This window comes from Tachypleus tridentatus, chromosome 13, assembly GCF_004210375.1.
Source record: "Tachypleus tridentatus isolate NWPU-2018 chromosome 13, ASM421037v1, whole genome shotgun sequence".
NCBI classification, from domain to species: Eukaryota; Metazoa; Arthropoda; class Merostomata; order Xiphosura; family Limulidae; genus Tachypleus; species Tachypleus tridentatus.
Window position 1 is genome coordinate 180464836 of NC_134837.1, and position 18883 is coordinate 180483718.

At 31.1% G+C, this 18883-nt stretch overlaps 1 protein-coding gene across 7 annotated transcripts in view; it reads right to left on the minus strand.

Annotated features, from left to right (window-relative positions):
* Positions 1–5937: 5937 nt before the first annotated feature.
* LOC143235991 (IQ motif and SEC7 domain-containing protein 1-like) overlaps positions 5938–18883 on the minus strand; it is a 189335-nt gene continuing 176389 nt past the window's right edge. For all 7 annotated transcript variants that reach the window (XM_076474144.1, XM_076474143.1, XM_076474142.1 and 4 more), the window contains 9 exons: positions 18744–18825; positions 16891–17098; positions 15375–15514; positions 13836–13961; positions 13060–13159; positions 11198–11319; positions 10611–10821; positions 9148–9200; positions 5938–8800 (listed from right to left, as the gene is read on the minus strand). In XM_076474144.1, the coding sequence (XP_076330259.1) occupies positions 8570–8800; positions 9148–9200; positions 10611–10821; positions 11198–11319; positions 13060–13159; positions 13836–13961; positions 15375–15514; positions 16891–17098; positions 18744–18825 (1273 nt within the window). In that variant the 3' untranslated portion in view covers positions 5938–8569. The remainder of the gene's footprint in view (positions 8801–9147; positions 9201–10610; positions 10822–11197; positions 11320–13059; positions 13160–13835; positions 13962–15374; positions 15515–16890; positions 17099–18743; positions 18826–18883) is intronic.

The window sequence follows — 18883 nt, forward strand, 5'->3', positions numbered from 1 at the left end:
AATCGATCAGGAAAATTATGAAGTAAATTTTAATTAGCGAAATGATTGGATTTTAAATTAAGAAAATAAATAAATTGCACATGTAAAACCTCTTTATTATTATTATCTGAAGAACAAAACATTATGTATGTTACTGCGTAGACACGGCACTGTCACTTCCTGCCAGATCTTTGAATCAATCAACAGTTGCTGTCTTTTACTGTGTCTTTCCATTGAAGAACAAGTAGAACTGTGTCAATCCGACTATCTTTGCTCAACAGGAAACAATGATATACTCATAACGACTATCGCTACTCATGTGTCTGGTCGTTCTAATAAAACATAGTGAAGACTAGTTTATAGATAACATCTATTTGGCCAGCAAAGGACATTTCTGTCGTTTACTTACTTGTAAAATGTGCGACGTTGCAGTAATCATTCTGAAAGTAAATCGTGTATTATTTAGCAGATACCAATCAAAGGTTTGTTTGTTTTTTGTGTTTGAATTTCGCGCAAAGATACTCGAGGGCTATCTGCGCTAACCGTCCTTAATTTAGCAGTGTAAGACTAGAGGGAAGGCAGCTAGTCATCACCACCCACCGCCAACTCTCGGGCTACTCTTTTACCAACGAATAGTGGGATTGACCGTTACAGTATAACGCCCCCACGGCTGGGAGGGCGAGCATGTTTCGTGCGACCGGGATTCGAACCCGCCACTTTCGGATTACAAGTCGAACGCCTTAACATGCTTAGCCATGCCGAACCGCCCAACAAAGGAAAAACGTTAGATAAAAGTAAAATACAAAACATTTTTTCTCCACAATGAAAGATATGAAACTTTTATTACATATTTTATTCATCAAATAAATATTTAATATTTTCTTACTCTAAAAAATGTCCTTCTTGTTTTTTATTCTTTATATAGTAGTACAGTGTACCTGAGAAGAAATTGGAATAAACGTAACTAGAACTAACATAACTTAGCTGTTTTCTAGACTACGTGCTCATGTGAAATCTACATAAAATCAAGCTAAAGTAAATTAGGCTGGTTGTCATTAGTATATTTTGCTATCATCCTTTTGTGACTGAAAGTCTTATTTCTGGTGCTGTAATTGTTGAGCAGTGCACGGAAATTTCTTAAATACAAATTGCAAAACTGTCTAAAGTGATATAACATCTGTGTTACATCATGAAGTCAATCCTCAATATACCATTAACTACTTTGCTCTCTATTCGCTCTTTTATTCTTACAATTCGCATTAAAGATGGCATCAGATAACAAATATTCGAGATCCACCATTTGATGACAACAGAGCGCAATCAGTTTAATGTATCTTCACTCAAGTGATGTGGTGATATTTGTGTAAACTTTTAATCTCCAATGAGTATGTTTGAGAAAACTTAACTCACTGTTGTAATTATCCATCAGCTATTTTAATTTTGCTTAATATTCTATATTGATTAAGAATGTATTTCAGTTCTGTGCTTGTCAATAGTTAATAATGTATGTGAAATATCAAACAATTCTTGGAAACACTGTAAAGAAAAAAATATTATAAGGTACATAGTTATGGATTTTGTTTGCTAAACTATATTTCATAGAGAAATTTTAATAAATTAAATTTTCCACTCCGTTTAATGTTTAGATACTGTGACATACTCGCTCAAGCATCAGAAATGAAAAATGTAAAAAAGTGAATCAGAAACAGGTTTATTATACAGTGAACTTGATAATGGATGTTATTTCGTTGAGATGATGAAAGAACATATAAACACAGTACAGTATTCAGGCAACCTATGTGTCGTAAGTGGTTCTACTCTACCAAAAATAATGTTCAGTCGAATTTAAATTACTATATAAACAAAAAATATCTATTAAACCTAAAAATATCTTAACATGTAAGTTTAAAACTGCCAACTTTGCAACTCTTCCAAAATTGCTTCTATTTGTTATTGCCGTATCATAAAGCATGAGTCGGATAGTAATTATGTGACGTAACTAGTGAACAAATAATTAGGTTAGTATAAGTACTTAAGTGATTTAAACACATATATCATACTTATCTACCAGTTTTAAGTAACTTATCAATTTTTTTCGTCAACCCTAACACTTTTCTTCCAGAACAATCTGATCACCTTACCAGATTAACAACTGTCCTTTAAATAAAGCCTGTTCTCTACAAAACGTTTTGTAATACTTTCCTTATTTCCCGCCATGTTCATAATTTCCAATCCTTTCTTAACTGCCTTACTTCACATCACCCCTCTATATACTTCACTCATCAAACTGAAACGAATAATTATATTTCCTTTCTGGGCGTTCTCGTTAATCTTGCTTTATAACTTCTGTCTATAGTAAAATCACATTTACTGGTCTTTTCACTCACCTTGATAACCCTTTCTTTCAAACTGGTTTACTAAATAGGGCCTATAACCTTATATATTCCCATCCAGCCTTCGCAGAAAAGTTTCTTTATTAGGTTGAGGAATAATTCGTGAGCGTTTTTAAATCATTTCATTCAAGCATTACATGCAAGACTATACAATACTTCAATGCATGAACACATTACACCCAAAACATTTATTATGATATTTTATTTCATGTAATACCTAGGTATATACTATGCATTGTTTTAAACGAAATTGCAAGAAATTAAATGCGAAAAGCAGATGGTGTCGAAAATGCTCGATTTTGTCCACTTGACATTCCATTTAATGAGCTGAAAATGAAAGCAAAAATTAAAGCCATATGAAAATCAAACATACCATCTATTAGAGCAAGAAATTATCTACCAAATGACATGAAATATTTTGCGAAAGCGTTTCATTTATGAATATATTTTTTAACTTGAAAAACGCTCACGAATTATTCCTCAACCCAATATAAACCTACCTTTTTCATGAAATGCCTACCCTAAGCATTTTGTGAAGAAAACGACTAACTCATTCTCAATTAATTAGTTTATCAGGTCACCTAAAGCTGCCTATTATATACAAACTGCCTTTATACAGCTACTCACCACATTGTATAACTTTTACTATCCTGAAAGTTATTTTTAATATCTAACTTCTGACCGAAAAACAATTTTCGCTATAAAGATCATTTGCCGCCTTCCTATTGTTCATATATCATGCATTTATGCACGTGCGGAAACTGTAAGGCCGCCTATATTGGTGAAAACAAATCTCACTCTAAATAAGAAAATTCAAACAAATGGAGATATCTATCAAAACTGAAAGAAATTTACAAACCCTCCCAACCTCGCTATCTACAAACACAATTCAGAAACAAGATATCCGATTTATTTTTCCACTTTAAAATTCTCTGAACTTCCGATAACGAAAGCAATGTACATAATAACTCTTCCCCCGTCCCTAAATAACACACATTCTTCAGCTGATTTAAAGCCCCCCAGTGGCTCAGTGGTATGTCTGCGGACTTATAACGTTAAAAACCGGTTTTCGATACCCGTGGTGGCAGAGCACAGATAGCCCATCGTGTAGCTTTGTGCTTAATTTCAAAACAACAACAAATGTTTTAATTTATCTGTTACATTTCTACTACGTACTTTCTATTTTCTCTTTTTCTACTTTTTATATTCACTTTGTTTACTTATTATGTATTGCAAATTATATCGCACTTGTGGTGTAATTACCACTGTGTTTGTTTTGTGCCTCCAGATTAATGATGATGGAATTTTGAAGATTCTGGAACATTTAATAAATGCTTCATATTATTACCTTTGTATTTTGATTCATTATGAAGTTACGTTTTCTGAAAGCAAAATTGATTACTTTGCATTGAGTTTCACAAAAATTATAAAAAAGATAATAAAAATAAACAAACAATGGTTCCATAAAGTAGTACTATTTATATTTATACTTCCTTAAAAGTTTGAATATAAATCAATCTCATCAGGCCTTAAATCTACTTCATATATGTCATCTCAGAAATTAGTCATATTTAAGCTTTAATGTTGTGAATGAAAGGTGGGGCATTAAATTAAGTTGAGCATATGAATAATTTATGAATTACATGTGAAATCTTCCAGAATAAAAGAGAAAGAATGTAAAATAAAAATTTCTGAAAATTTGGCGAGGCACATTCGACACATTTTTCAATTGATTTTTAATACTAGTGGCGTTTCTCGTGGCAATGAAATGAAATTAGAGAATTAGCAATATAAAAACTAATCTGTGAGATTTGATTGTACTTAACATTATACAATACATCATTATGTTGAATAAATTTATTCCTTTGGTTCATCATTTAAACTCTTTTTATCAACAACAGATAATTGGATACATGGTGAAATGCATGTAAGTGAGTTCACATTTTAATTCAACTCCTTATATATACTTTGTACCATTTACGCCCTTGTGCAAATTAATTGAAACAAATGGTCATTTTACAATATTTTCAGCATGGCGGCCGGTGTAGGCTCGCTGGACCCGCTGATTTCCTTTAATGGTCTTTTTTTTTTCACACAGACGTCGTCATTAGCTATGTTTTGCAGTACAGTCGATATATTTTTGGGATACATGACGAAAGTTTGAGGAATATTACGTCATTCGAAATTGCGTTAGAAGAGCAAGGAGACCAGTCAAAAAACAACTTCTTACCAACTCAATGAAGATAAAACGGTATCAATGGGGTCTGAAATACAAAAACTGGACGCAAGAACAATGGAGGAAGGTGTTATTCAGTGACGAGATTCGTTTATTCGTACAGGGTCAAAGAAGTCTGCATGTTCGCAGATCTCCAGGTGAGAAACTTCGAGAATCTCACATTAATCAGTTCGTTAAACATCCCTTGAAGATGTTTTGGGGCTTTTTTAGCTACTATGGCGTCGGAGGCTTACATATCGTAAAAGGCATGATGCGAGGACCACAGTACATCGAAGTTTTGCAAAGAAGAGTCGTTCCAGAATTGAAAAAAAGACCTCCAGATGGATCTGGCATTTTTCAGCAAGATCTGGCTCTGTGCCACACATCGAAACTTGTGAAGAATTTTATGACTACAACGCGAATAAAGGTGCTGGACTGGCCTGGAAACTCTCCGGACTTAAATACTATTGAAAATCTTTGGGCGATTTGTAAAGAAAGACTTCGGGGAAAAGAATGTGCTACGAAAAATAAGCTAATTGAGGCCATAACTGAGGTGTGGTACCGCGATCCAAAAATTAGTAAAGATTGTAGTCAACTCGTGGACTCGATGCCAAAGCGGATTAATGATCTTCTGAAAAATAAAGGCAGTCATATCATGTATTAATTTGTGAGCAATTTTTGGATTCTCAGAAATAAAACACAAAAAAATGAAAAAATCGTAATTTTCCGTCTTGTTTCAATTAATTTGCACAAGGGTGTAGTATAATGGCACATTATAATCAAAACTTACGTTTACGATCGACTGAAGTAGTTCAATACAAATAACAATTCTTATTAACCTGCTATAGTTGGACTTACTGCAGAAATGTAAAGATCACATTAATTTCTACACCTGTCTTTGTTAATATAAAGAGGCAATACGCAATTCAGTAATAAGTTTGATATTTGTATTTTTGAATGGATGATAAACAAAATCAGTAACTGACGTATTATTATAGAAAAAAGGCAGCAGATGAGGAAACATCATTACAATTTGTTGGCTTTTTATTATTTTATTGGAGGTACAATATAATCTGTTAAAAGTGAACACTTGTGAAAAACAGTAGTCATCTTCATGAAGGTGAAAACATATGCGAGAATGTTGCTCAAGTGTTAGATGTTTGACACATGGTTTTTTTCAGTAGTTATACTTTCAAGAACTGTATAAATCATACTTATAGGAAAATATTTTTTCAACTGAAAAATGGGCACTTAAGGAAGTCTCACCCATAAATCTCATTTTCTCAACATATGTAGATTGAATTGAATGTAATTGTTGTTTTTTTAATTTTTAATATAAAAAACCAGAACTTCATGATATATATCATTATTTTATTTGCATTATTATGATAACAGAGATAACATACAAGTTTACTTAGTGCACTCATTCCACAAAAACTTTTCTGAGTCACCAAAGTGTCAGTCTTTTCCAATAAGCACTTTTAGTTATTTTATGTAAACCTAAAATGAAAAAAATCATGCTAAAACACATGTACACATTTGAGTAAATTTGAGAAATTGATCACCTTTCTACATATATATCTGATTATCTTCAACAGATTCTAAATCAGCTAATGTGAGAACGTTTTCTTTGATAACCACAAATAACTATACTTTTTGCTTCTTTCTCTCTCAAAATGTTACTTCAATCTCATTTATTAGCTTTATCCTTTGAAAAACAAAACTATTTTTTATTTAAAAATTCACATAACCCAAAAGAAGAACTTTAATCTTTCTTTTATATCAAGATGTCATGGTTGCATGTCTTTCTTCAGCATTCGGAAAAAAAAAAAGGCACTTTACTAAACAGATGATGATTTCTCTCAGAAGGAAGGAATGTTTCTGTTAAAAAAAACTTTAAGCTGATGAAACTTTCATACATTTTCTAAACACAATCACCAGTCAAGAAGGAGGCAACAATTACAAACACAAAAATTCTGTGTACTACAGTTAAATGAAATTAAGTACATATCAAGTACAGTACAAAACTTTTATTAACAAACATAATAATCATTATTTCAAATATATCTTTTCTGTTTACCTCTCAGCTAAGAATCGTTGTAGTAATGTTAACTACTCTAACTTACAATACAAAAATATGTTAATAACTGAAATTCTTTCGCAATAATAAAACTGAATTTTTTGTAGTACTGCACAACATTTCTAGTAAAACTATGTGGTACTTGGTTATATTAAATGATAAATTCATCTTAGCTATTTATGTATATCACAAAGTCAACCTTGAAGAACATGTATTTGCATAATTTCATTAAATTATTGTTTCCAGCTTTCCAAACTATTATCTAGATATTTAGACCAACACCAGTACTTATTCAAGTGTTTAGAGAACTGATCATAAGACTGTTCTCCTGTTTCTTCAAAAGGAAACAAGGGAATTCTCAACAGCTACAGCTGTAATTAATCTCAAATCAGTTACAAGAGCTACGAGCTAAATGTTTATACTTGAAAAAAACAACAACTCGGAGCCACTCTATGACCAGCTATACCAAGGCTAAAAATGAAAGGCAAAAAGTTTTTTAGCAGGTAATACATCATCTATTATTCAAATAAGGAATTCTCCTATTTAAACTAGATTTCTTTTAACCTGTCAATTATAAATTTAAATTAGAAAACATTTTCTCAATAATCTAAGATACAGTAATTGCATTCGATTATTTTTGAGAAATGTATTTTTTTCACCACAGCAAATTCACTTTGAAACTAAGAAGTTACCTCAGTGTTTAAACTACCTTGAATTAAGTAAATATTTTCATAATAAATTATCCTTGCATTTTTTTAGATGTCATTCAATGTTGCTGACCAATATTCAATTAATATCTTAATACTATTAAAACAACTTAAGAACCATCATGTCTTCATAAAATTATTGTTTAAAATAAGTAAAATATTAGTTTCTCAATTTAAAGTTTACAAAATAAGTCAGATTTTTATTACATCTAACAAAAATCACAAAAATAAATGGCTGGCTGTGAGGATTTAATGAAACCTAATCATTTAGACAGATTTCATTGAAAGAGAGTTTGTGTGAATTTCTTTGCGCATTATCAGTGACTGAAATTCATGGCCAGTGAAATTAATTTCTTTATGATAAATAATAATAATTTGAATACAATACAAGTATAAAATTTACAATTTAATTTATCAGTTACTTCTTTAGTTATACCTCCATCAACAGTACATTTTATTAAGTAAAAATTAACCCCAACTGAAATAAATTGATCATAAAGGGCAAGGTTTGGTAAATTATTTAAAAGGATAATAAAACCTTCAACAAACAAGATTGTACCTAGTTAAGAAATAATTAAAACAATTTATACAAAAAATCAAAAGAATTATTAGTTACACATTTCACATGAACAAAACGCAAAAATATATATATTATGAGAACTTTTATTATATTGTACTATACACTTTCATGTAAGACTACATTTTTATTTATTTATTACACTTATTTGAATGATCTACTTCTTTCAAGTTAACCCTAACTCACGACATTTCTGAAAATTTATGTACACAGAAGCTTTTTGTGTCATTATCGTAATTTTAAGGAATTAATATTTTTATATCATTCAATTCAAAGAAAAACACTGATACAATATATAAAACACCACTAGGTAACTGCAGACTGTAATTAACAAGAATTCCTTTGGCCTGACTTATAACCTTTGGCACAAGGCTGCTCTCTTCTAATATCTAGACAGATTATATGATTCTATACATGCAAGCAATGAGCAGTGTAACAACAATTAGTCATCCTTCTTACGTTGAACATTCTCGATGGTACATACTATGGCCACAACTTCACTTGAATCCATGGAAGAAAAGCAGATGATGCAAATAGCTGCATATCATCAATATCTGCTCTTCTCTAATCACTTTGGTACAGCATCAAATTTTAAGCAGTATCTATGTCACATTTATATCACATAGTTGAGGCTTCAGTATTTTTACGAATATTTATTCTACTTGAAGACTTTCCTTTCTTGCTGAACAAACCACCCAAAAATCCATGAGTGTTTGAAGACTTACCTGCAGATGTAACTGGAATAACACCACTGTCTACTACTGTTCTGTTTGCTCCATTAACTGGAACTGTTTGGAGTAGTGAATCTCTACTTACTGTACTAGCTGCTGATGATTGGAAAGATATTGACTGTAAAAAAATAAACAATTACTGTATTTAAAACAAATTGTCATCATAGCATCTGCATTAAACATCTTCCATGCTAGCAAACTGTTGATAAAATATAATTTATATATGAAGTAAAGGTCTTCAACATGTGTAATCAGAACAATACAATAAAAATTCATATTTCCAAGAATAACTTCTTAATTCTATCTGTACAACTTAAAACTACCATGTAAGGTCAAACATATCAAAAGTAGTTACTATAATAACACTTGGCATGTTTTATAATAAATAGCTAAGAGGAACAGTTAACAACTAGTTAAAATAACTTATTGTTTATGAAATTTAATATCCTATCTAGAGTTACTGACCATTCCACTGTCCAGTGATCCTGCACTGCCTCGTCGTACTGGTTTGTTCATTTCTATAATTATAAATGTAAATAGTTCATCATCACAACTAGTTTAAACATTTAAAGTTTTATTTTCCCCAGATATATAAAAATGAGGCTTGACTTAATTTGATACAGAACAAAAGCAGTACATTTAGCACTGAAACCTTTAATAAAATCATATCAAAGTCTACCAGTAAAATCTAAAACTAAAGAAAACAGTAGATGCATTAGAGTACATTGACTGAAAAAGATATAATTAAAATAAATATAATTTGGAGAACCACAGAATTCAGGGATAATAAATGTAGTGTATCATGTCATTTACAAGAAGGATCTGATTGTAAAACATAAATAAACAAGTTAATTTAGTCACTCACACACATACCTTGTTTTTCTACTTGACACAGTAAACAGTGTATTATCAAACAGAAGTCCAAAGTTTTGAATATTCATTATCAAAATTCCAGTAAAAAGCAATTTTAAAGTGACAATACTTTTACCCCTTTTTTTAGTTGGTTAAGCATCTTTATATGTTCTAAAACCAGACAGATTTCACTATCTGATAACAACCACTGGTCCTGGATGTGCCCATTCCATGATTTGCTTGAAATAACTTGGTCACCCTTCACATTTCAAAAAAATACTTGACCAAGTTAATTCAGACAAACCATTTCTCACCATGTTTTTAATTATTTGCCCAAATTTATGCACATGTTATTATGTATTACAATCAGTGCCCACTTATTGGAAGTGGAAATTCTGTATGTGGTGATCTCTACCAAATTCAAGATTTGCTCTGAATTGTAAATTATAAAGACCAGTGAAAAGTATACCCATTTGTTGCTTTAATTTCCTTAAAATAATATATGTCATGTGTAAATTCCTATAATAAACATTTATTTATTGAGTATGTTTTGTACAGAAATATAATAACAGATGATGAAAGAACTTTCATGTCATTAATAAATAACATAGACTGCCAAAACATAAAATAAAAAAAAACTGAATCTGAGATCCTTTTCAAGAAAAGCCTGATTTCAAAGGGATTAAGGATATAAAATATACCAAAAGCACAACTAATGCTACATTCTAAAATGCACTGTATTATTTGATTACAAATGTTCATCAAGAGCGATGATTGACATTCCTGAAGAATGTTTGACATACTTTATATTAAAAGACAATTTGGTATTTAGAGTAAAAGATAAATTATCATTTTTCATATTAGTTTATTAGAAAAGCATTACTACAGAATTGAACAAAAAGATTATTAACAAATTCGTATAACTTATTTAGAAAGTTATGATACATCTAATAAAAGTACTGGATAACAGTTTAATCTTTAAAAATTACAATTGAGTCAAATTGTAGAATATGAATGTGGCACATCAAAAACTTTTATTAAAACACAAACAGAAAGATAGATCAAAAAGCACTTACGCTGCTCATGAAGGTCTAGTAAAGAATTAGACAAAGCAGAACGTTTCAAATTTGCAGAAAGACTATTGGTCACTTGACGACTTTCCTTGCTTGAAGCAGGGACAATCTCCATATCAGCTACCCCAGAGTCTCTGTTATCCCCCCCACGGCTTCGTACTGACTTCTGCTTCTCCAGCTCTGCTTCAATCCTCATACTCTCCATCTCGTCCATCTGGAATAAAAAAGAAAGAATAACTTACGTTAATGTCTCATGTGAGAATCAACACAGGTCTTAAAATGTTTTATAGAAATTTTAATAAACATTTCAGAAAAAATTAAGGTTACAATATTCATATAAACAGGACAGAAATGTTCTTACAGATAAAAAACAGTAATGAGGAGCTTGTAGAACAAAAAAACTTTCAATATAAGAATATTTTACACCATTCTATAATTACAATCCTTCAATCATTTCCCTTAAACAGGAATACATGTATCAAACAATTGAGAGTTTAGGATCAAAACTAACCTTTAGTTTTGTCTATATAGTAAACTAATTTAACATTTTCTTTATATATATATAAAACAACAACAGCAGAACAACATACTTCTAAAATAGATTCCTTCAAATCATCCACAAACTTTGATCGGTCATGTTCATTCCGGGCATTGAAAGTAATTAGCACTTTGTCATCCACTCTTTGGCTAAGCCTAATACCGTGTGGATAATCTGTAAAGTAAGCAAAACAGAAAATCTTTCTTACTTCATTCTTCTGAAAGAAAATAAATTATTCTTCAAAATTTAATAAAATATTTTAATCTGATAAAAATCAGCAGAGTGAAATGTCATTTATAAATTTTTGCAGTAATTTTTATCAAAACGTTTCTTTCCAAAATTCTAAAATTAATGAACTGAAACAGAATTTGTAATACATATACATTTCCGCGTATACTTGATTTGGCGTTAAAATGGGAGCACAAGTATGTATTTAGAATACAAGTGTAGATATTATGTTAGGTAGCTAACTTAACATTGATAATTTTACTGTTTATAAAGATAAATAAGTTAAAGTTATAGTACCATAAAAATAATGTCAATGAATGCTTTAAAAAAAACTACTTTTTTGGTTAAATTACTGAAAAATTAAACATTAGTGTCTCTATAAGAGTTAAAAGATATTGACATTTAATAGTAAATGGTACTCATGCAATTTGATTGGCTAGACCTAAAATCAACAACGGTCCACTTATCAACTATTATCGCTGATGATACGACTTGTTGCTACCTTCACTTGATCATTTAGTTTTGATAAAGTCTTCAACAGTTATTTGGAACTCTTCACAAATACAAATTCCAGTTTGCTGTCAGTTAGGTCCAACATGGAAATTCTACACTTTTTGATTATCATTTCAAAAGCTTGATTAGCTGGCAATGACTAGAAAACTGTGGCTTAACATTAGTGGATGTTATTCAGGATTTGCAGTCATTACAATGAAGTCAAGCCTACAATGTACAGCCTTTAGGAGAGGGAGCATTATCCGGGTAGAACAACACATTGACTTGTTGTGTTCATTTAAGATATTTTGATATGTGTTAATACTTATAAATGCATATATTTTACAGACAGGTACCATATCCCAAGTGCAGAATGTTGCCTATTTCACAAGTCCTCCCATAATCATCCTTTATAGTTGATTCAACTAAATAAACACAAAACTGTTCATTTCCTAACCTCAGACTCATATTACACCATTATTTTAAAACTGGAGGAAATAGCTTTCAAATGTAGGGGTCAAGATTTGAGTGTTGAAAGGCTTTATAACAAATAAAATGGTGCTTTACATGCTTTGTGGTGATGCATGGTTTTGGTTACCTAATCCTTCCAGAATACTCCAAAATAGTAATCCTTCGCATTAGTTATACTGAATAGAATAAATGCATTTGAAAGATGATTTTCAACAATTTTCACAATCCTAACAAATGAATAGTTACACTTTCAAATAGTATTTTTTGGTGACCCAAAAGTATCTTTGTTTTTGTACAATCATGTAATCAGTAAAATCCAATAGTGTGTGACCAGTCACTGCAAGTTTTTCACCAGTATTCCAGTACTTCCAACAGCCTATAACTTCTCTGTTTCTTAAATTCAATCAGTTTACAATGTCTTTTTCATTTTTCACACATCACAAACAACTGACTTACTTTCTCAGAATGTGTCTGTATTTGTACTTACCAAGTTCTGTGTATGTTATAATTAATGGATCACATCTAGACATGTCTGTCTAGATATTAAAAATATGAATTGAAGAAATTTTTAATTTACTGAGAACAAATGCAACATTTATTTACAGAAAACAGTTCTATTTAGAAGTAGAATACAGAAGTCTACACCCTTCACTTACAAAGGAAATAAATTTTCTGCTGTGAGTTTTCATGTTTAACAAAATAAATGTTTCCCAAAGAACTTACAAGGGGCTTCGAAAAGGGTAACATTCATGCCACAAAGAGGAAAAGACTGGCGAAAAGTGTAAGTAACACTATTTTTTTTCTTGTTGAATATCTTGGTGACCTAAAGCAAAAAACAAGTGCACTTAGTTCCTTTACAATGCTTTATCTGTAATTTAAATGTCATGTTTTTCTTATATTATTAACTTAGTTGGACTTTTTGAGCGAGCCTTTACAAAAATTGTAGTATAAGGAATCCATAAAGTTCAATATAAAACTTAATAATTACACGACATTATAAATCAAAAAACACTTGACTTTAGTTAAATGTTCCAATTTTTTAATTCTAAAGGTATTTATTACCGTCAGTAAAATAAAAGAAAAAAAATAAATTGGTCTTCTCTGATAAAGACTGAAAGTTTCCATTTTACTTTAATTACCTGACATTCACTATGGTATTTATATAGTCCACATTATAACTGAGGTCAGTTAATTATACATACATGAGTTAATTCTAGAATATACAGAGTACAAATTAAATCTACACCTGTGAGTTAAATCTTTATGAAAATTCATAACTGACCAAACCAATGATGCTTCACACTTAAGAAGAATATGGTTTTAAAAATTATGAAAATTAAAAGTGTAAAGTTAGAGGAATGGTTAAAAAAAGTATGTATGTCTGTATGAAACACGGCCTTTTCACAGATCTTCCAATATCACATTTAATACTTATTGCACAATAAAAACATTTTTTTTTTAGATCAACCAGCATGTTTCATCACATTGGGCTCACTTACCATAATCATGTCATTAAAAAGAAAGATTTCTCGCTGATGAACTCCTGGTCGCTCCTTCTTATTGATATCGTATATTTCATACAGTCGACAATAACACACGAGACGTCTGTGAGGAAGTGCAAGATTCTATAAATACGAAATATGAAGATTAGCATCCAGTCCAGTATTACTTATATACCAATGATAAAAATTAACATCCATTTCAGTATTACTTACAACAATGATGAAAATTAAAAACCAGCCCAATATTACCTGTACCAAAGATGGAGATTAGCATCCAGCAGTCCAATATCACTTTTATCAAAAATGAAAATTAGAAACCAGTCCAATATTACTTATACTAAGGACGAAAATTAGTTGTTAGACTTGAGTTAGCTTTGTTTACCAAATTTTGTGGAAAGCTACTAGAAGGACAGCTGTTTCAGCCATTCCTAGTTTGAAAGTAATAGACTGGAAGGAAGACAGGCAGCTAGTCAACATAATTAATTTTGGAGCTAATTTTTTTACCAATAAAAGTGGAATTGACTGTCACATTACAGTGCTTCCGAGGCTGAAAGGACAAGCATGCATGTTCAATACTGGGATTTGAAGTTGCCACCCTCACACTAGTTAAGCACCCAAACCATTGGGCCATGCTAGGCTAGCAAGTTTTGAAAGTAAACCATTGTTGTGGATAGAATTTTTTTTAAACTTTTGTTGCTAACAAAGTCACTCAAAAACATTGCAGAGTAGCAATACAGTCTATCATTATCCTAATATATTTCATACTCAGTTGTAAAAATGCTGAGCTATAAAGTTGCCCATGGACAACAAAGATTACCTGTTACTTATATATATTATATATATATATATTGGTAAAGTTTACAATGGTAATATGTCAATCATTGTCACAGTTAGCAGGTTGTACAAACTATATAGAACATAGATTAATTATTCATGAAAATTAAAGAACTATCAAGTAATTCTAATGCTCTACTCAGTATGAACTGGTCATTAAAAGATCATAGAAGTTAAGAGTGCAAAGTTAGAGGAATGATTTCAAGAAACCACAGTCTATTTAAAAATACACACTGTCTTCTTCAGAGGATATTTGGAATATCCTCAAAAATTCTCCTCATCTTCATTTTATTGTCATGTCTAACATGTACTTAGACGAGTGTACTGCTAATAACCATCACAATAATAGCTTGGATTGCTGTATACTGTCTTGGTGTTCCACCTTAAACTGTTAGTATAAATGTATTTGTTTGTTTGATACCAAGTGCAAAGGTACACAATAGGCTATTGGTGCTGTACCCACCATAGGTATTGAAACCTATTTTTTCAGTGTTATAAACCTTCCAATTGACTACTGAGTGTATAAATATAATTCATATTTGATTTTAACTAATATTGACTGTAGAAAATCATAAAATTTTTATTTCATACAAGTGCAACATAGTTTTTTGTAAACACAGATGTTCAGTGTACTAATAACCAGAACAGAATTCACTTATCTTTTTATTATTACAGTTAAAAGAGAAGATTGAATTAACATACTGGTTTTTTGCCCACTATAGTCTGTTGGACCTTCATCACTTGTGTCACATGGTCAGATCCTGGTTTAAACTCACTTGCCTTGATTCTTTCATAGATTCCTGTTAGCATGTGTCGATCAAGGTCATTTCCATCATCAACTCCTGAGAAAATTCAAAATAATTTAGTAATATCCACATACAGCCCATGGTTCATTTGTTTTAAAGCCAATTATTTTATCTGTTACAGACACAACTCTTTAACTTCAACAATTATAAGTGATACAAGTAGCTCACCATCCTGTGTTAGAAGTTAATATGAAGTTAAAACTAAGAGGCAGAAGTCAAAATCATCTCTCATCTTATCACACAAATGTAGCCTTAACTAACCTAATCTAATATGTCTTGAATGCCATGAACCTAAGTTGGTTCTTATTTCATTGTTTGTATGGCCATAAAGGAATCAAAACATAAGTAGAAAGTCCTGCAAACTTTTGACAAATAGAGACAAAGACATGTGGCATGCAAGATGTGTTAGATCAGCTGGTTACGTCAGAAGCTGCTGCTTGGGATGTAGAATAATGGGTTTCAATCTTGATAAAGCTAAGTTCTTACAACTTCAGATTAACTTCAAATAGTTTAACATCACCATAACTGGACTCGCTTGTAAACACAACTACAGAACTATGTGATAAGTATTTTTCTCAGTTATTTCTAGACAGATTCAGAGGTTAAAAGTTTAGCCCCTTTATTCCCAGCTATTTTTTGTGACCTACACTTTGGGAAACTCTGTTATAACATATAAATTTGTAAACGCAACATAAACAGAGTTGTAAAATCATCTAACTCCTCCTATGTATGTATAAGTGAGGTACAAATCATCCTTAAATTTTTTTTATGTAGAAAGATCGTTGTTATGTTACACATTTTATTGTGAATAAAATTAATAAAATACACTAATTTCTAGTAAAACTGAAAGTTTGTGATTCTTCTTATAAAATTGAAGATCCCTCAAATAATTGTATTAGATGTTTATATTTCAGGTGTTAGGTACCTTTAGTTAAAGGTTTATGATTGAACACTGACAATAAATATTAATTTATTTAAACATTGTGTATACATACGTATCTGTCTATGGTTAAGTGATAAAAAGAAAATTTATGAAAATAAATTGTCTTATATCGTATCTATACACCACAGTCTTTGATATTAATTTATAAGTATGACTGTTTCTTTCCATGTGATCAAGCAGGATATAGGCACTAATCTTTTTCATATTATTTTGATAATCCTGAACATAAGAAAAGAAAACAATAACATCTGAAACATTAAACAAAGCAGCTATACCTTCTTCAAGTTGAAGGATAAAGAAAATATGTTTTTTGTTGTCATATTGTTGCTTAAAACCTAGAAATTTTTCTAACATTTAACAACATTTTGTAACTTTTATTGCCTCACGCATTAAACTGTGCTTATTAATGCACAATGTATTGTAATAAGTCATAAATTTTAACATGTAATCTTCTTAAAACTTCTTTTACCTCGTAAATTTTTTATAAAGTCATCTAGTTTCATCCTTTTCTCTGCTTTCATGTTAGGAGTGTGCAAGTCCGTGTTTAGCATAATGATGGCAAAAGCAAGAACAAAAATAGTATCAGGGTTTTGAAGCTTTGAAACAATGTCAGAGTTGCATTCGATGAACCGATGGCTGAATACTTCTACAAGTCTCTCAATTTTCTGTGCTTCTCCCTTTGTAGAAAAATTATATATCAAATTAAATAACATTACACAGAAATGTAAGCTACATTTTAACAGTGTTTCCATGAGCCAAGTACTCAGGATTTGGGCTGTATGGCATATCTTAATACACATCATCTTTATGGAATGAGCTGAAACCTTACTTTTAGTGCTTTCAGGATGAAATAAAACTCCACACAAAGTTTTACAAAAAAATTCACAGATTTAGTGATGCTATAGCAAATTTTTGCTCCCATAGTATATAATACAGTAAACTTAGTCTTTGTTTTGGTGGACGTCCATCTCAGCAGATGTATGCACTGTGTTGTGTTGTTGACTTATCTTCTTTGCCAAGATCAAGCATAGTTTATTGTGTTCTTGGCTATTTGTTCCCATTCTTCTTTTTTTGTTTAGAGACCAGATATGAAGGCCTTGGCATCAGTAAGACACTTCTCATCACCTTTAACAATGGTACTTGTACTGCTTGCAGTGTAGTTTGCATAGAGTAATGCTGGACAGATCCTACTGTAGGTTCTAGATGATACTCAAGCTTCAGTCAATGAAAATGCCATTTCACTGTTTCAAAAACTTGTTATCCAATCTTAAATCTGTCTTTCACTTCTTTGAATGTCATCGACTAATATGGCATTGCAAGTATAACTTTTCTCTGACAAAGCTTGTTGCACATCATTGACAGATAAGAATAGTTTGTATCATATTTCTTACAAATGTCATTTGCAATCATGTTCACAAGACCATCTGGATCTCCTGGGAGTAGCTTGGTGCATAAAAATCTTCAATACAGTTATGCAAAATGCAAGCAATCAATCATTCCTGTCAAGAGTACTTACACTTGATGCCTTCCATCATGCTTCCTCATTCAGAAAGTTTCATGTTAATGTGGATTCGGTACCAAAAACTGCCAACTTTAATAGATATTATTCTTGTACCCTACTGGAGTACTACAATATTGCCTTGATCACCTTGCTTTCACACTAGAGTTCTTAGTTGATCCGAGTCATTTCTTCGATCATGAAATTCAAGGGATCTTCAGAATTATCACTAGACATTTCATTTTTGTAACTCCCCAATAGAATAGCATAATCAATCCTTCCTTTTATCTTTCTTCTTGCCTTTAATTTGCTCTGTGGCTGTTTCCCACCTGATTTTCTACCATTTTGACCTCTGAGTCTAAACAGTTGTAGCTACATTGACATTGAGGGCATTTTCCACAAGTACCACACCATATACATTTTGAACTTACAAGACATTTTCTACTTTTCCTTTATTAACATTGCTTTATCACTAAAAGATCAGTACACTTACTCACTGAATGTCAATACTTTGTCAATATTTAATTTGTGACCAACTGTTGATTTGGGTTTCACAAAGGGTACAGCATTTGCCTGCTTTTTTACCAAATCAAATGTTGAAAAAAGCATTAGCCAATAGACAAATGATTTGGAATGACTGGAAAAATCAGGTTCTGCAAAATTCTGGGTGCCTAGCCCATGGAAATAGTTATCTTCTTTATGTTTCACATTTATTTTACCATACAAATTTAAGTGATTAATAAAAGCATCTTAATACCATATAGAAACATCAGTAAATATTTCTCATACAAGCTAATGAAATATTTTTCAAAATGTTGACTTACAGGCATACGAAAAAATGTCTGAAACTTTCGCAAGGCAACATCAACTTGCATCCCAGCAAAATCAATCTCCTCAACAAAACATCTGAATAAAAGAACAACAATAACTGAGCTTTTCAGAAGTTTGTATGTCTATTGTACAA